At 44.2% G+C, this 19,930-nt stretch overlaps 1 protein-coding gene across 1 annotated transcript; it reads left to right on the forward strand.

The window, feature by feature from the left end:
* Positions 1-1,668: 1,668 nt before the first annotated feature.
* c1ql1l2 (complement component 1, q subcomponent-like 1-like 2) lies at positions 1,669-15,847 on the forward strand. The gene is made up of 2 exons (XM_029438693.1): positions 1,669-2,732; positions 14,078-15,847. Exons 1-2 carry the CDS (start codon positions 2,124-2,126, stop codon positions 14,255-14,257), a joined length of 789 nt encoding a protein of 262 aa, XP_029294553.1. The 5' UTR covers positions 1,669-2,123; the 3' UTR covers positions 14,258-15,847.
* Positions 15,848-19,930: the final 4,083 nt, after the last annotated feature.

A 19,930-nucleotide genomic window follows, 5' to 3' on the forward strand; every position in this document is an offset into this window, starting at 1 on the left:
CTCAATCCGTCACAAGAGCTCGGTCCAGCTCAGACACAAACAGTCTGAGCCAGGATTGGGCAGCCATGTGAAAGCCAGGAATCTGCAGATGTTTTTATTACAACCAATGACTACACCATCTGATGATAAGTGAAAACACCTGATGGATTAAAAACCTGGAGACTCTGAGACCTCGAAGGCTTATTCATCATCGTACGTCATAACGTAAAAAGCTTCAAAGATCACGTCTTCAGCTCCAGATACATATTTTTCCGGCATGGTTTTAACAGTATGAATATTTAAACTGATAATTAAGATGTTGTAACCTTGAACTGCACATCTTTGGATTGTGTGTGGCAGCTACCAGCTGTATTGGCTTCAGTTTTCAGATTCAAAGCCAGAGATATCAGTGCACATCTGCCTCTGTGAGGCTGACATGAACATGTTTTTTACAATCAACAGTTAATATTGACAATATTCACTCTGTCCAACTTGATTTATTTGTCCATTCTGTGTGTTGAACTGTATTAAAGAGCAGAAACACAACATATCACATGATGACTATGTTTGTTTGCCATATACAGACTTTGTCATTCGCTTTCTTACTTCATCATTCATCACTCTAAGGGATGAAAATGTCAAACAAATGACATCACTGCTTCATATAGATTTTTTTTCTCCCAACCAGGACCCCCTGATTTGATAAAAAACCATGAAATCAATACCTAAAAAAAGACACCAATAAGAAATGGTGTCAGCGCTTTCAGGAGGAGAAAGTTATTGACACGGGGGAAAGACGAAGCGGGGAATAAAACAACAGCAGAAGAGCTTCAATGTCGGTGGCCCTTAGTGGAAAGATAGATTGGCTGCTTTTACCCCTAAAAAGTGACGTAATGTAATCATTTAAGTAAAAGTTCTCCCTCAGTTCTTCTACATGTGTGGTTGCAATGTTGAAATGTTATTATACAGTTCAAGCTGTTGGCTTAAGAATTCCTTCTTGGCATTAACTTTTGTAATTAGCACCTTTTTTTAATCTAAGAAGCTGCTAGCATTTCCTGGCATAGCAGATTTAAGTGTTGTCTTGTGCACATATATATGCAAGAATCTCTAGAACCCACCTCCAGGAAAAGAAGAAGAAAAAAGATTGTCTTTCCACAGCTCCATCTTTATTTTTAGAGTCTGGATGCTGATGAGAGAGACGAGAAAGCAAGGGAGTGAGAAACAGCATCAAAAGTGGGGAGAAGGAGGGGAGAGCAAGGGGAGAAGAGTGAGGGATGAAAGAGGGGGAGCAAGATGGTCAGGGGGGGTTGTGTTGGTTCCTCCGTGGGTCAGGAGTGGTAGAAAGAAATGCAATGTGATGAGAGTCCTTTCCTCTGAGAGAGGCGGAGAGAGAGAGAGAGAGAGAGAGAGAGAGAGAGAGAGAGAGAGAGAGAGAGATAGAGAGAGAGAGAAGGGGACGTAACCACACCAACCTCTCACTCGACGAGGGAGAAGAAGGGAGGGGGGGGGGGGCTCCGCTGCTACTGCTGTATAAAAAGCCAAGCCTGAAAATCCGGCACCACAAACTCACCACACATACATACACACACACACACACACACATACACGCACACACAGATCCAGTGGCTGCTCTGTATCTCTCACACTCACCCACTCTCATCATTCTCGCTCTCCCTCTCCCTCTCCCTCTCTCTCTCTCTCTCTTTCTCTCTCTCCCTCTCTCTCTCTCTCTCTCTCTCTCTCTCTCTGTCTCGCTCTCTCTGTCTCTCACTCCATTCCTCTGGGATCTGCATCCTTCTTGCTTCTTCTCACAAGTCAGAATGTGTTTGTAAGTACGGGCTGAAAGTCTCCCTGTGTATGTTTGGGTTTCCTTGGCTCTTTTTGTATGTGTGAGTGACTGGTTGCCGACTTTGGTGTGACTGAGCAGAGCAGTGGGAAGTGCATGTGGGTCTCTGTCTCACCCTCACACACTCGCCGGTCCTCTTGCAACTCTTCTCGGGATCACTGGATCCCTTCCGACGGTGACAGGCTCCCCACACCAAGCAGTCACCATTTCTGCCCCCGGGAGACCCACGCTGGCAGCGCAGCCCCTTCCCCGACTCAGCATCGGGAGGAAGACCCTGGTGGCGGCTGCTGTAGGGGTTATGCTGGTCCTGGTGCTGGTGGTCCTCATCCCCGTGCTCGTTAGCTCTGTGGGTACAGATGCCAGCCACTACGAGATGCTGGGCACCTGTCGTATGGTGTGCGACCCCTACCTGAACAAGGGAACTCCGGCCAGCAGCACCAGCTCCACCGGTCTCCAGGCTGAGGCAGAGGCATTGAGCGACCACAGCAACGTGCTTCCACCCTCCACCTTACTGCAGGGCCCACAGGGGAAGCCTGGCAGGCCAGGCAAGCCCGGACCACCCGGACCACCGGGAGAACCGGGGCCACCAGGACCTGCGGGGCCTCCTGGTGACAGAGGGGATCAGGGAAGGACTGGGATTTTGGGTCTGGGGGGGAACGGAGCTATCAGCACGGCTACCTACAGCACGGTGCCTCGGGTGGCCTTCTATGCGGGGCTTAAGAACCCCCACGAAGGCTACGAGATCCTCAAGTTTGACGACGTGGTCACTAACCTCGGCAACAACTATGATGGCATTTCGGGCAAGTTCATCTGCAGCATACCAGGCACATACTTCTTCATCTACCATGTGCTGATGAGAGGAGGGGATGGCACCAGCATGTGGGCAGACCTCTGCAAGAATGGCCAGGTTAGTGCTTTGAAACTTTTCCTGACTTTTCTTTCCTCAGTGTACACTGGCTCCCCTGATGCTCACTCTCCTCCTCTCCCTCGCTGCCTCCTCTATGGCGCACTCTCTTAAACATCCACACTGTGGTACACTCATTTTTCAAAAAGCCAGTGAATAAAAAAGTGACATTGTAAGGCGACCGTGCGCATCTGCCCGTGTGCCTCCAAAGCCCAGAGCGCACAGCTGTGGCACCCGGCGCGCCTGGAGATAAAGATGTGTTGACTGGTTGTAACCCGCGTGCATGATGCGTCCTGACATTGCCGCGTCCTGCGATCCAAAGGACGGTCACAGTTAGTGCTGCACGGGGAGTGCGCGCCTTTTTGCCTTCACACTGTAGAATTTGGAAATTCTAGGCATTTCGTTTTTTCTGAATTAGGGATTAGAGGAATTTAGCGGCAGTTTGTGCCGGAGTGTTGACATTTACTGTGTTTTAGAGTGATGATGAAAAAGAATCGGCTGGAGTTGTTAGATGTGGTCGCCTCGCATTTAATTTATTGTATCATAAACCTGTTTCGCGTATTTTGTGAGAGATTATACTGTATTTATAGGTATTTTACAGTGACGCTTTTATTATTATTATTATTATTATTATTATTATTATTATTATTATTATTATTATTATTATTATTATTCAAATCAGTGTGTACACCTTCCGTTTCTTTTATTACAAATGCCTCATATAAGTTTTAGACTATGTGGAATGTAGTTTCTTGTCTGCGCTGTAAGTGTAAAGAGTCGAGGGAGAAATATAAATGTCACTTAAAATACTTGGACCATAACTGTGTGTGTAAACCCACCGGATGGTTCTGTGTGTCCACCGCTGCACACATCTGTCTCTGCAGTCGTGTTAAATGCATTAGGACGTGTACACGATCTATTCTCGGCTTTTTTGATGCATCATTTTAATGGGGCTCTAATTCTATTTAGCGCCCCGGAGGGTTTTCTCAGGTTGGTTAATGTGTGTAGTTTGCAGCCTTCTGATCAGCCGTCAGATCTCATATCTTCAAAGTGGCTCTGAAATACGTTTTCCGCGTAAAAAAAAAAAAAAAGAAAGAAGAAGAAAGATGGATGTTATGGTGCAGTTATTGCAGATATTGTTTGATTTGTTTGCTCAGGCTGCAACTGCGTCTCTTTCATACAGCCTGGTTTGTTGCCAGTGTTATGACAAGACACATTTATTAATGTTAAGAAGAAGAACAATCAGCTAAGAAGCAACCTGTCATTTAAAAAAGGTTTTATTCTACAGTAAGCTTTAGGATTTGAAACTCAACAACTCATTTCAGTGACATGCAAAGAAAACATGCAACATTTAAAAACTTTAGAAATACTTAAATGTGGTGTTAACGTGTATCTTATGATAAGAAATCCAGAGAAAGTAGAAGTTAAGTGGTGGCCTGCATTGTATTTCCCACATGATCATGCTTCTTTAATTTTAACTGCATGCTCAGATGCTCTTTATTTCTTCCCCCTAAAATGTTTGTACTCAAACTGAACTGTATGAGGACACAGTATTGTAATGAGATATGCTGCTGGTGGCAGACATTGCTCTTAATGTACACACGTGAGATCACACTTACCACAGTGCAAAGGAAATGCATAACTTGTAGTCTATTTCATGAACATTTGGGGTTTCTGATTGACCGTCATCAGCTTGTTCTACATAGCTCTGCAGTGCAATAAGAGAAATAACACATATAAATTCAAATCTGATCCTCCAACTCATTCTCACATCATGTCGTAGCAGCCTCTCTGACATGTTTCACATCTGCTGGCTATGAAAGTATTTTAATTCATTCTCTTTTTTGTTGTTGCCAAATGGACTTAATGAAAAATCATGTCAATTAATAAGCACAGAGTTAGATTAAAGCAGAAAGCTGTTGGGGTCTTACATTATAAGCACAGTGCACTACAGTACAAGTATGTACGTGCAGCATGGAGATAAAACAACAGCTGTCTGCAGACTGAACCTGCAGTCTCACCAAGGCAGCCAGAGGTTAATTTCTTTACCCTCGCCAAGTTCACACCCAGCAAGAAAGAGAGTTACACCAATCGCCTTCTATATATAATGTCTCACTCAACAGTAATGTTTATGGGTGGGCGTAAAACATTGATATATAATAGGGGAAGAAGAACATATGTTCCTATAAAACACCTTCTGTTCCCGCTTCATTGTGCTCCCAAGAGGAGGGTGCAGAGGTACTTAAGTTAGACGAACAGTGTGTGCATCTCCAGAGACCCGCGTAATGTTTATAAAGTGGTAACCGAGACTCCATCTTCCTCCTTCGTCCTATGCAGAGCTTATACATAAACACACTGTCCTCTTGCTGTGGTGTTTATTAGGTTGTGTGTTTGGCTGATGGAGAAGGCCCCAGAGCCTCAGTCTGTGTAAATGACTGTGAATGGTTATAAATGTTGGGCCAACTTATGCTACATCATTGATGAAGTGCTGAGAGTCGAGCTGAAGCTCCTGCAGCAACACTGGTGCTTTCCTCAGCTCATTAAGGCTGCAAAAAGCTACAGTGTGAGTTGGGACAGGGGAGACCAGGGAATTGCAGACAATACTAGTATTTTATCATCTTTTGGATTTGGAAGCAGCGGGTTTCCAGGCCCTGCAATGCTGTTTCACTCCAGCATGTGCTCCTCCCACTCCGGGGGTTCTTACACGTCTAACAACAGCATCCATGGGTTACTTTATTTATTCTGCTCTTCTTCCACTTCCAGAGTTCAACCCAAGAATCCCAACACTGTCCTCATAACTTTGACACCTTTCAAGCTAGAGCAAAGAGTGAGCTTCGTAAAACAAATAAGAAATCTATTTTCAGCCCGGCTCACTTTATCTGCTTTCCAAGTTCCTCTCCACTCACTCTTTTGGCTTCTTCGTCGCCTGTTCTTTTGCCCGAGTGCCATATATCCCAACCTATCCTAAACTCTCTCCAGTAAATCAATGCTTCGCTATAACCTGCCCTGAACACATCCTGAGAGACACAGTGAAGATAAATGCAATGGACGCAGAAGAAGGGGACGACAGAAAATACGTAGTTATGGTGCTTTTGTGCCACAGAGTCTATTTAATTGTAATTAAAAAAGCTTGAACCAGATCCAGAATGTGTTTGTGCTTCTCCTCTCCGTTCGCTTCCTAATATTGTTATTAATCCGCAAAACCGTTTCAGAGTTAATTAAAAGCAATGACTTCAGCGTCAGTCTCTCAAGAGGACCGTAGTGAATAATCACTCTGTCTCCTCCTTTAATAAGCTTCAACGTCCTTCGTGCACATGGCTCTTCCTCAGCAATTACTGCTGCAGTCTCCTCCTCACAAACACACACATTCACACACGCTCACACACGCACGCGTATGCGCATACTTGCCGCCCCGCCCTCCTAACCCACTGCCACAACCCACCCCGACTGTGCACTGCCCTCCATCTCTCCTCTGTCAGGTCTACAGGAGTTCACTTTTTTCCAAAAGGAGCAGAAAGTTTTCATCTTAAAGGGAAAACTTTTCTTTAAAAGCAGGATCCAGATTGCAGTATTACAGAATCGATTTGCGAACACACAATGCCATCAATATTCTTCATTGCTCTCAAGTGATGCATTGCACTGTAACAGAATAAGTTAGAGTGTGCCATCCTTTCCTTACATTTTGTTATTTTTTGAGCTCAGCTCGTTTCAGAGAAATGAGATTCTATTTTACCTTAAAGTTCAGTCGCGTGTCATTTCCCTCTCACACCATTCCCCTCGGTCCATAATAGACACCTCCAGGGGCGTCTTCAGCTCGGGTGCACGCAAACACAAGACTATTTATCTTGTTGTTGTGTATCCAGGTGAAACCCACGCATCGTGTTTCGCATGTGGTGTCAATCCCGTCGTTGAACACGGGAGCTGAGGGTCCGCTCTGTCTGATTAGAGTATAGGCTCAAAAGAAAGGTGTGAATAACAACGAGTGTCCATTCACTCAAAGATTGTATGGGAGCTTTGTAGATTTAAAAAGAAAAAAGTCAAATGTTTCAGTCCAAAAAGATTAAGAAAAATGTGGCCGTGAGCACTAAACACACACGTTATCTAAACACACATTCAGCAACACTCAGACTTGATTGATTTTAACATTCTGGTAATGTTCAGAGCTGCTATTCTTCATCGTGGTCTGACTTCAGCACTGAGAGGCCTCTGTGTGTCTGCCTGGTGTAACAGAGAGACTCTGTCTGAAATAGACAGACAGGGTTTGAGAGAGCACCCTCAGTCCCTCGGCGTCTTTGCCTGCGGTATTGATCCCCCTCATGTGTATGTGTGCATGCATGTGCGTGCATGGAAGCGTCTCTTTCCTTCTTCTGACAGACCCATTTCTTCCTGTGTGATGTATACCGTGGCATATCTTCTATAATCAGCCAGAGAGGTAGTGGAGGCGGACCTTTGGCCTTGATCTGCTGTGTAATTGGACATTGGATTTGACACTCTGCCGAGTGGAACATTAGAGCTGGTCTAATTAGGTGCGAGGGCTATCAAATGAAGATTGGCCCATGTTGTTAGGAAATACCACACAGATTGGAAATGTCAAGATGACACCGTGCTGTCATCCGCAAGCACGAGGAAGAAAATCTATCATTTATTGGTGAAGTTTCAAAACTTAGGTGAAAACTGCCCATCACTTGTCTGTAATAATTCTATTACTTTAACACATTTTTACACTGAGCTTCTCAAATAGAGAGCCATTAGTGCACACAATCCCCACGCTGGCATTTCACATTAAGTAGCTCATGAAATACTGCTATAATGTGAGAGCGCAAACATACAGTCTAAAATAGGCTATGGACGTCTCCTGTGGCTGGCTGACTCAAGGATGCTATGGTGTTGACTCACAAGACTTCTTCATTATAATGAGGGCCATATGGGAGATAGACAAGTGCCCCTGGCTCTCTTATGCAAACATCTCTCCCTGCGTCTCTCCCCACGCCCCTGACATTTAGCCGTCCCCCTGAATTCAGTCTTCAGTGATACCCGCAATTATCCTCTCCCTCTTCACGGGAAAGCAGCAAGTCAATGGCTTCAAATGACTCACAGTTTGCTACATAAATCAATGTGTTTAACACCTTCTGCCACCCCCCCCTCTTTTAAAATGAATATGGGTAAGACATCACACACTAAGAGAGGATGAATCAGCTACTGTATGAAAAAAAGAAGCTTGTCATAGCAAAGCTGACAGTCTCTCATCCAACACTTGTACAGAAACTCTTGTTGCCTCATTTTTTCATTTAAGAAAAAAGGGGGAAATCTCAATGCCTCGGGGTTACTAGGAAGCACACTGGAAAAAACAGGCTTAGTGTGAACAAAGGTGGAACATTTCTTTTTGCAGTAAAAGTCTCTTTTCAGACAATGCCGAGAGCAGTGATTGTGGTTTTGGTTTTGGGGCTGGAGGCAGACAGCGCTGAGTATCTCAGTAATTAACCAAGCGTGATGAGTCAGACTCAAGAAAGAAAAGAGTGGTTGGATTGCAGGTCAAAGTTCATACCTCTTCTTTTTTTTTTCTCCCACTGCTGCTTCCTCTGACGAGCCTCTTTGAAGAGAAGCTGTCTTGATTTCGTCCTCTTTGATGCCACTGCTACAATACCGTTATTCTGTCCTGCAGAAGGTGTCTACAGTATTTGGATGGAGTATCGGTGATGCGTGTGATAAACTAATGAACCTATGCTTGGCACCAGACCCACCTTTAGCATTAGCGTAAGCAATTTCATAAACAGCGAGAGGTTTGTGCAGCAAAGTCATTCTGTTTCAAAAGGAGGCTGAGCAGGTACAAAGAGAACAGCTGGTGGAATTAATTCGCAAAGTTTTTTTCCTACTCTCGTCTGACAGATGGCAAATCTCTTGTTACCATTTCATTCCTTTTATCATGTTTCCATTTAGGTTCCTCCGACAAATAAACCTGTAACACATGGGAGTCCTGACACTTTCTAACACTACAATTGTCTTTCATCAAATAGTAATATCCTCTTCTCATTATTTCAGTAAAATTGCATCTTGTGTGTACGCGTGCTTCACACAAATGCGTGTGTGTGTGTGTGTGTGTGTGTGTGTGTGTTTGTGCAGTGCAGTGAAATGTTGGACCGTGCTCACTAGCGGTGGAACCTATCTAAGCTGCCATTAAGCATGCAGTTCACGGCTGGAATGCTCAAACACAATTAGACGGCAGTACACTTTGATTTAAAGACGACCAATAGACTCGTTGATCCAAAATGGAGGCTCAACATCAAGTCAACAAATCCCTGTCAGAGAAGCCTCGGGACACGTCCTTGTCACAGTGACAAAGCCTCTTGTAAGATGTCCCGGTGGGACGTTGCTGGCTCCTCCCGCACCAGACACGACACATAAAACTTCAAATTGTCACGACTTTCACAAACAACGTTCTAATAATTGTTTAGAATAGAATAAAAGGAGGGAAATAATGGACTTTGAATAGAATCCGATTGTAGCGGTGACAGTCAGTGTCTTAAAACGTGGTAGATTCCTCACATAACACAATATTATTAATACCTGCGATGCTCATATTCGCAGTTATAGAGTCCATGTTAAGAGAACACTCCATTTATTCCCCGGCACGCATTATCTATGAAGCCCAAGTGCAGCCTTGAATCTTCTGTTTCTCCTCTCAGAGTATTATTCAATCAAAGCCATCACGTTGACGCTGTGAAGGATGTAAACACGCACGATCAGCCACTAGGAAGACAACTTTGCCTGACACCTCATTTACAATCGCTGGAGCCGGCGCGTACAGCCTCATGCTTTGTTTGTCTTGTCAAAGTTCCTCTACTTATTCCGCGTCAAGGTCACGCACTGCCAGTTGGGTGTTTGTCCCGCTCATCTCTCGCTGTACGTCGGCCATACCCTGCATTAAAAACCTCGTGTCCCTAACAAGTTCCCTGTGTGCTCTGGAGACGGAAAAGACAAAGAAATAAGGGCTCCAATAGGAGCTCCCTGATCATTATTTCAGAAATAGTGAGGCTTCGTTCATGCATGCTTATCATTGAAAGCAAACGACGGATGCCTAGACTGCGGCAGTGAGTCTCAGAAGGGGATAAAAACCATTAGAGTAAAGAAACAAAACAGAAATATCACCGTGGTGGATTTTCACCAGAGCTTTGCTCGTACTGTCTCGGCTAAAGGGAAATGTTATATTTATATCGTCTCCCATGAAAAACACATAAATCATGCACATGAGGAGGGCTTACATTCCTTAAAGAGCAAATGAAGAGAATAATTTAAAGGTATTACACATCCGTGACATTGCATTAGGTTCCCAGCTTCTGATTGAACTCCTGGAAAAGCAAATATTTTGATAAAGTTTCATTAAAACCCCAACTGACAAATCCTCCCGAGCCACCGTCCCCCGCCTCCTCACCAAGCCGAGGCGGTAAACCTCTAATAGGATGGTGTTGACTTTTGCACACTATTAATATGCTCTGGACGCCGGCATCTCAGAATCAGAACAGGAGGCTTTGTTTGCACATCGATATGAGCTGTGCTAAATTTAATCAGGAGGATAAACAATCAAATTAAAAAAAGTACACTATTCCATATATCACTGGAGCATCTTAACACCTCTCCTCAGATATATTCAACGTCTCCTTCCTTCAACACCAGGAAGGTGATGTCAGTGAAGTCTCTCGCTGCAGCCTGACAAAGGTCATGAGGACTGAAATGCTCATGTAAATCAATGATCTCGTGAACAAAGATTACTTGAAGTGTTGTGCACACGCTTGATGCTCTGGTAATTCCACGCGGCTCACTATAGAGGTTTTGAATAACCCTTTCCTTGTTCATTTAACCTTCCGATGCAAAATTGAGTTTTTACTTCAAATCGTCGACAATAATTCTGTTGAGATGGTTGAAAAAAGTGACAACCTTTGCTCCCCTTCGCTTCATAACAGTGACGGGGAGAACCGTCCTCTCTTGTGGTGACAATAGAGTGTGTGTTCTGTTATAAGTTAGCAACACACTGCAGCCGGGTGAGGCCAGCTTCACCACGAGGAGTCACAGATGTGGCACCTTAACACTTAAATGCTTTTTACAGTGGAGCTGCAGGAGAGAGTCGCTCCGGCCTCCAGTGTAACTCTGTGTGTGTGTGTGTGTGTGTGTGTGTGTGTGTGTGTGTGTGTGTGTGTGTGTGTCACTGTGCTGTTGAAAAGCACTCAATACTCTGACATGCTTCTCTGAGGAAATGTTCTGCTTTCTATCACAATGTTCCAAAATAGACAAATGTAATAAATTGCTGTGTCGTGTTCTGTGACGGAGATTTAAACTACTTAATATCATGAGAGATGAACAGTTGCTAATTATTATTCAATCATTATCTTTGTTTTTACTTTTATACAAGTGAAAAAACATGTTTTTAAAAACATTTATATTTTTTAAATCATTCAATATTACCAAACACAAAGAGATACAAAGATAATTATAATCTCACACACTTTAGGATCCACAACCTGGTTTGTGTGACCGGGTACGACAACTTAAATGATTCAAAATGGCCGCCAATTATCGGTTCAATGTCGTGATAAGATAAGACTTCGCACACGTCGGCACACTTTTGATTGTTAAAGATCAATGGAGGACGAGGGTTTAGCATTAACAGCGATACTTATAGCAGGAAAGATAATAGGACATCTGGGGAAGCAATAAAAAAACAAACAGATAAATGTTCAAATCACTGATTTGAATTGCGCAGAAGAATATATATATATATAATCCATGACTTTAATATATGTCAGAACCTGTTCCCGGCTCCTTGTTAGTTTTGGCAACATTGCAGGAGATCTCTGTCAGTATCTGGCCTCTCCTAACATTCGTCAATACGCCTGTTGTGTCTCCTCCTTAAATAGGCCAACTAATTATTGGGCATCCTCTCCGCCGCCTGTCGGGCCAGCTTGTCGACACCAGCTTTAAAAGCCACGATTTAAAGCTTGTGTGGACAAACACTGAGCCGAGGTGAGCGCCACAACGCACTTTGGAGACCCGATAATGAGCCACAAGAAAATACTTCAAATGCACGTAAACTATTGATTTTGATTCAACCTCACTGACCAGACTAAGCGACTAATTGGCTTATTTAACCAGAGATTTCTTTTCTTTTTTTATCTCAAGAGAAAATAATGATCTTTTTGTTGGATTCTATTTAAGTTGCAGTTATCCTTGTTAGTAAGTGTTTAATAGCGCTGAGATACAGCGCTGACTAAGCATGTGTGGTTGTTAAAACTTTAATATCTGTATAAGGTTACCGAAGTTACCAGGCAGATAAACATTAATACAAATGAAGTCAATGGTGAGTTGTGAACTCTTTGCGATCCATTATTATCTGCAGTTTATGACCCATTTACACTCGTCAGACATGTGATGCTCTGCTGAGCTGCAGCCAGATTTACTTCTTCTTGTTTTCGCCTTTAGTCAAAGCTCTCATGCTAAACTGGGCTGAGATCAAGTGACTGACTTGACCAGTCCGCACATTTGCAGACCTCCCTGGGAGACATGTACAGTTCAAACTGGTGACGTATATAATGCACGGATGGTGCAGCGATCAGGACATTATTATTTAGAAAGAAAGAAACATGAGCTCAACTAGTGACCAGCTGCAGCCACGACATGCTGCTTGAAGAACACCTCAAGACGTATATAGCTATATTATTATTATGTACTGAACTTTTAATCATTTTTCTTTGTGCACTTCACAGAATACAATTTACATTCACGACTGTTGTGGAGAATCATATTTAATTAAGCTTCAGCACACAAAGGAACACAAATAATGCCGACGACATCTAATCTATGACCTTCATCATATGTCACGGCGTGTTCCCCCGAAAACTTCTACTCCCCTTCCTCATTCCTATTTTATTCAGCGAAGAGAAGGCTACAAACACTTACATGTAGAAATGACAAGTTGAGATACAGCATTTTGTAGTAGCCATTCATGAACATACACACACACACACACACACACACACACACACACACACACACACACACACACACACACAAACTATTGTTTCAGCGCCCAATTGGCATTGCAGCTCCACTTCCCTCCCCAGAGAGAGAGCACGTTTGTGGTGGAGCTCTTAATTAGCCCGGACAGGTTATTTAGAAACCGCTCCAAATGTCCTATAGCCAGACTGGCACACACACACACACACACACACACACACACACACACACACGCACACACACACACACACACACACAAAGATACACAGACAAAGGCAAACATAGATAAAGAATTCCTGGTTGGTATGAAAACTCATTCCAAAGTCTCTTCTTGCTCCTCGCCGTGCATTATGAAATGCTTCTGCTTATATCCAGTGGGCGTCCTTCGTGGTACTTTTATTACATTTCGGTTATTTCGAGCACAAGGAGAAACAAACAGAGGCAGCATTGTTGTTAAGTTTTGAGACTTTCTCTTTCTGTGGACCTTTTGTTCCAAGGTCGAATGTTAGGACTTCTGTGGAAGACCGCCGGCTTGATTGAAGCCATAAATCTGCTTGACAGAAAGGCCTGAGGTTTGACGGACCCTCCGGTTGGTCCTGTAGGTTTAATATAATTATTTGTGCCATTCTTGTGTCCAGTAATTCATTTAACTCTATGGCATTTGGTTTTTATAAAAGATATTCTATTCTTTTACTAAACGTTGGTACGTAACACGTTACTCTCTGAGTTATTTCTTCTGCCGTTAAGTTTTCATGTTTTGCTTTAAGTATTTGTGCCTCGTTTTGTTTGTTTGTCAGTTAATTAGCAGCATCTTAATCTTGCATAATCTGATTAACATATCGATGCAAATGTGGTGATCTTTGTGCCACGGGAGGAGGAAGTTGTCGGTGGAGATGTGCATCCTCGATATGTTCTGAAGGTGTCTTTCATGGTTGTAAAATAGAGCATGTTTGAGTGTGTTCACTGTTTTCTCATAAACTCCTGCACTTTGCTGAACAGAAAAACAATCAATAAAACCTCTGGCACTTATATCAAAATGATTTCCTACCATCGTGTGTATTTCTCTGCCGACCTTGAGTTGAGACAAATTCTGATCATGCTTCTATTAGAATAAGAAATGTGGAGGATTGTGCAGCCTTGGTGGAGATATGTGAGCGCTTTAAGTTCTATAATGGAGATTGGCAGCAATGAATGCAACATGTGTCCACCCGTGGACGTACTGTCACAGAATGACAAGCTATTTGGGGAATCTTCTAAATGAATTAAGTTGCTGTTTCTAATATGCACTGCAGCTAACAAGCCTCCCCGTTCTCCCACGTGTTCGTCTGTCCCTGTTCTTCCAGGTTCGTGCCAGCGCCATTGCCCAAGACGCCGACCAGAACTACGACTACGCCTCCAACAGCGTCATCCTCCATCTGGACGCAGGGGACGAGGTTTACATCAAACTGGACGGAGGCAAAGCCCATGGAGGAAACAACAACAAGTACAGCACCTTCTCTGGCTTCATCCTGTACGCAGACTGAGAACAGACAGACGCAGAGACAGTCAGGCAGGAAGAGGTCGAGAGAAAGAGTTGGGGGTCGGGTGGGGGGGGGGGGGGGGATGTGTGTGTTAAAAGCTGGAATGCTTTCTAGTTTTCCTAATTCTCTCCATCATCACGGACACCTCTGCTTCGTATCCATCAGCCGAGACATCCTCGCTCTGTAGCCGAGCCTGGATGCAAAGCTCCCGAGGACACACTTGAGAGGGGCCGGGCGGGAGGAGTGGGATGTGGGGTGGAGGTGCGCTGGGTTTTTTTTCTACACTCCTCGCCACAATGCCTACGTGTCAGAAGTTACTCGCTTTCAGTGTCTCTCCTCTTCAACCCTGCTCCATTGCACAACAACAATGAAAACCCTGCAAAGAAGAGGACGATCTCAGCTCGTCTCTCCACCGCGGCCACAGTCAGCTGTTCTGTCAGAGGACTCCATGGACTGAACCTCGTAGTGTTGTTCCGTGCAATTTTCCTTAAAAGTGTATTTTTATTTTGTAGACATGCATACAATGCTACACAAATGAGATTAAAAGAAAAAAAGAGAATATATTTGTCCCCTGTGAACATATCCTGTTTGACTGAGAGCAGATGTGTGAGATGTTATTTGTGATGCAGCTCAGGCATCGAACAGCTGGAAAAGAAATCTTTAAGACTGAGTATTTCATGGCAGTGGGTGTTTTTCTTCATCGCTGGATACAGCAAGGTAACTATATACTATTGTTCATGTGGAGAATAACAATACATTCTGCACTGTTTCCTTCTAATGTATCTCATGTAGACAACATCCTTACCACGAACCACCTCACACTGTTTGAACACACACAATGTCCTGCTGCTGTACGGATTAAAAGTAGAGTTCAAATGGTCTCCTCGATTCTTTAGTTTTATGTAGATGCTCTACTCGTCGACGCCGCCAGCCATGTGATGAAGCCCAATCTTCAGACTCAGAGGTAACCTAGTTGAAGACTTTCTTCTTCCTTGCTGCGCTGACCTCCGAGTATTCTGTAAAAAAAAGCTTCTGAAGCGGAGGGCGTGGGGGGGGGGGGGGGAGTGAGAAGTGAGTGAGGGGGGCGTTCAGGCACAGTAACAGTGAGTGGGCAATTTTTCAGTTTCAGTGTCTGAGAACTTCACTGGATGTCATCCATTCATTAGCTGCATACTCACTGACACACAGGCATTATGGTAATATTTACTCAACATGGCGGCCTGACAGCTTGCTTGAGAATGAAATTGATTGGGTGAGTGACTTGTTCAATCATGACTGCACGTTTGTGTATATATGTGTGTGTGTGTGTGCGCGTGTGTGTGTGTGTGTGAGTATGTGTGAGTCTGTGCATACCAGTGAGTGTCTGCATTTTAGCATGTGCCGCACCATCGCGACATTGTTCTTTTCCAGAGTTATTCTGTGCTACAGCCAATGACTTTCCTCAGCAGCCAATGAGATTGTGCTCTGTAGGGTGGGGGAGCCTCTATAGATGTGACGAGAAGAGCTTGTAAATGAAATCTATGACATGTTTGTCTATCTTATCTTTTGGAATTGTTGAATACATTTAAATAATAAATGGGATTTTTTGAGTGACTTGTCTCACGAGAATTCTTGTATCCCAAATACGCTAATTAGTGAAAATGATCTGTGAAGGATCTCCTCTGCTGTTAGACTCACTCACCACAGTGCACCATGACTGGGTGATGTGTGGTTCTTCTTCTGTTTCAACTAAGAATTCTAACAATGGTCTGCTAGTGCAAACATTAAAAAAAGATTCTATCAGCAAGTCCCTCATCGCTCTTTTCTTTCCAAAAATCGAAGGTATATTTAGGGAGATGGGTGTCGTGGGGGGGGGGTGTCTGTGTTTATGCTCCGTCTGCTCCATCCTAAAGTGATCCTGTGGAGCTTCTCTCCCTCTGTAAAGGTGCGCTCGAAGATAAAGACTCCCCAACTTTAGCAGCATCCACCAGTGGAGTAAAAGGCTGCTCTGGAATGCTGATGAGTCCTTAAGGAAGCGCAGGCTATTCCTCAATCGGCAAATCACGGCGTCTTTTCACAGATTCTCATCAACAGAGGCATGATATACCCAGCGAGGAAGTGTGAACGGAGGGGAGAAGACAGGGCGGAGGAAAGATTGAGCGAGATAGAAGAGGAGCGGAATATGGTTTGACAAAGACAGATGGAGACACGAGAGAAAGAGTAGGCCACAGAGAGAAGTAATGGGGAAGGGATAGATAGGGAGGGAGAGGGTAAAGAGGAATATAAGGAAGACAGACAGAAGGAGAGGGGGGCAGGTGCTGATTTTAGGGTGGAGAGGGAGGGGGGCTGGATTGTTTTCAGGGTAGAGTGATTCCCTGTCCAGGCTGTGCGAGGTGTCAGGAGAGATTAGCCGCCGTGAAGCTGGAGGAGAAGCTTGAGATAGCTTGGATTGGACACGTGTCAAGGACTGGACATTCCTCGGACCTGGCAGGAATGGGATGTGACACGAGCTGCGATGTTTGTCCGCACTACTTCGCTCTTAAGGGAGCCCCCTCTCTGTGTCATTTTATCCGTTTCCATCTAGCATATAACGCGCTAATGCATGCTGGTAGGAACAAGAAGAACTTGTCTGATGACATCTGTAAATCATTTCCACACTCATTGTGAAGACAGGAAAAACAGGAACTGAATGGAAGCGTCTAGCAGCTGCATGTTAGTGTTTGACAGCAGGTCAGATTCTGTTGGAAATGTTTTGCTGCACACAAACCGGCACAAAGTGGTGAGTGTCTGCTCTTCAGCACAAATGGACTTGAAGCTGACAGAGCTTCTTGCAAGCACAGATGGTGAAAGAAGTAAAGGGGCAAATGAAAATCGATTTCCAGTTCATCTTTGTCTTTTGATTTTAAAAAAAGCATCCGCTTCAGCAAAAAAAGGTGGAACATGGCAAGTGGAAGAAATGGGTCTTGCATTATCGCAGCTCAGCTCTTAGAATAAAGAATAAAAGAGAGAGTGTGTGTGTGTGTGTGTGTGTGTGTGTGTGTGTGTGAACTTGTACTGTGGTCTTCGCCGTGCCAACAATAACCAGAAGCCATAACTCTGGAGTGTGTGTAGAGAGGAGGTCTCTCTGGGCCTGGATGCTGACCCAGTCTTTAACAAAGTGTGTTCACGCAGTACAACCACCTCTGCCACCGCTGAGCGGCAAAACCAACTCCAAACGGACGCAATGAAGACACATGCCACCAGAACTGAGACAGATCCAGACGACGTACCAGACTAAAGTCTAAAGATCTGCAAAGGAAGGACAGAATTGTCTCACTAAGACGAGGACATCCGTTTGCTTCTCTTGTCTTTAATCTTCGGCAGTCCATCAAACCGAAAACCTAGATCACACCCGCTCCTCAACACCCTGGCAGTGCTTTCGGTGTCCTGTGAATGCACCCGGCAGATGTTGAACGTTTGCCACTGAAGAAAGAAGCTGCTGTGGTGACCTCACCAGAGGTGTGTCGACTCTGCACCTGTCCCAGATAATGCAAACAAGTGTCCAAGATCTCAATTTACTGCTCGATATAGAGTCTTTATTTATAAGTATTCTTACACACTGCATGCTTGTCATGCTTTGTTTTCTTAGTTAAATCAAGTGAGGTGTGAGACATAATAAATCCGGGCTCTCATTTGTTACGCTAATACAATAAAGGTGTTGATTTATGTGATCTTGATGGTTATATTTAATTTGATTTAGCATCTTGAACAGCACAGTTTCCCTGTGGGCAGTTGAGAGGCTGCCAGTTAAGGTTTACTATAGATTTCTATCTACAGTGATAACTTTAAAATCCCTGCTTGCAAGCACTCTAGCTCCATCACTTCCTGCTCAAGCTCGACCTTTTCACTTTCTTTTTTCACCTATTTCATGTTCTCCTTACCAAGCCCTGCCTTTAACCCGGTATGACAAACACAAAGGTTAGAAAAGCAGACAGCTGTTAGTAGACCGGCCTCCTCCTGCCGCCCTGGAGCCTCTCCTACACACACACACACACACACACACACACACACACAATCAGAAAGGTATACACACAGAAACCTCTGCATGATAGCGCAGTGACACATTAACACTGTCAAGCTTGCTCTGTTTGCTCCTGCGATCCCACATGATTCCTTTTGTCAGTTTGGGTTGCGGCCGAGGAGGAAGCCTTTCCCAGTTGTCCCTGGATGGTCTGAAGCTGCCAGGCCAGGTGTACTGTGCAGTCACTCCCTGTGCCAGGGGAGCCGGCCGAGCTGGGCGCTCAGGCTCTTATCTGCAGGCTCACCCTCCGTCCGTGTGCCACTGTGACCCCACCTCGCCGCTCCACTGCCTTCTATACACTTGTTTAACACTGCAGCAACATATCTCCAGCCACAACAGAACCAAAGTTAACTCACAGAACTTCAGACACCTCTGACCCTCGTTTCTTGTTTTTACTGACTTTAACTCGACACAACTGCCGTCTCGCGCTCTACATCCCTTGAACTTTTGTTCTTTGTAAATGTCTGATCACGGCCTGCGCTGGCCCTTACACGCTGCAGGCACAAACAGACAGGATGCAATGCGGTAAATGTTTCTCACATTCTCCACGTACCCTCACACTGAAAACAACACTGTATCCTCGCATGTTGTAGTGCCGCATCTCCAGAGAACTCACTGTAAAGTGAGATAGAAAAGCACAAACAAACATCCAACATGCCTTTTTTTCTCTTTAGCAGGCTGAGTGCATTAGTGACCTTCTAAAGTGCTGCCTCTCTAATGCTTTGCACACACCCAAAAGAAGAACAAACTACTAATAGGACTAAAAAGCTGACACACTTTAAACAAAGATCAAACCATTTCTTGGCTGTGAGGCAGTGCTTGCTACATTAATGCTATTCAATTATGTAGCTAAGACAAACAAACATATTTGTAGGCAAACAGCCCAAAGTGTAAAAGTCTGTGCAGAATGACGACCGCAAATATGTAAAAATACTGTTCTGCTGTGTACAAGTGCTCATTGTTCTCTCATGATCACGCTGTAAATCTATACCATCGGCTCAAACATCATGGAGGACTTTGCTTCACATTTACTTTCTCACACAAATGGGAAACAAAAGTCTGAGAAGAAACACCAGCGATGCAGACGGAGAAAGGAGAGGACACTGAATACAGTGAAACAGATTAAATGTACTGTTTGGTTGAAGGAACAGACATTGTGCATTGGAAATGTGCAACGTGCAGAAATTGAAGTATTTGTTTTCTTCATCTACAAAATGACCTTATTGGTTAGAATCGTGGGAGGCGGTAAGATCACACCATATGACTTTAACTGCAGCGAATCTGTGTGTGTGTGTGTGTGTGTGTGTGTTTTTTGTGTGTGTGTGTGTGTGTGTTTGTCCCAGTGTGTATGCTGGTGCGTGCGGAGTGCAGTGGTGTTTGCGTGAGCAGACATCAGACAGAGCTACAGGGCCTGCGGCACTGCGGCGAGGTGAAGAAGGTTAAGGGCAGATGTCAAAGAGGAGATATTACCCTCCACATTCCTCCCACTCAACCAGGATAGGCTCCGTGTATTCCAGACATTAGCATGCAGATAAAATAAATATAGACAAGTAAGAGAAGTAGTCACCTTAGCTGGCAAATTAATATATTGTGAATAATACACAAAACCTCTCCAAGATTTCAGAGGGAGACCAGGA

This window comes from Cottoperca gobio, chromosome 8 (genome assembly GCF_900634415.1).
Source record: "Cottoperca gobio chromosome 8, fCotGob3.1, whole genome shotgun sequence".
Classification (NCBI taxonomy): Eukaryota; Metazoa; Chordata; class Actinopteri; order Perciformes; family Bovichtidae; genus Cottoperca; species Cottoperca gobio.

Coding starts and splice junctions, on each gene's coding strand:
- c1ql1l2 (XM_029438693.1), top strand. CDS start 2,124: ATGCTGGTCCTGGTGCTGGTGGTCCTCATCCCCGTGCTCGTTAGCTCT. Junction 2,733..14,077: donor ACCTCTGCAAGAATGGCCAG/GTTAGTGCTTTG, acceptor CTGTTCTTCCAG/GTTCGTGCCAGCGCCATTGC.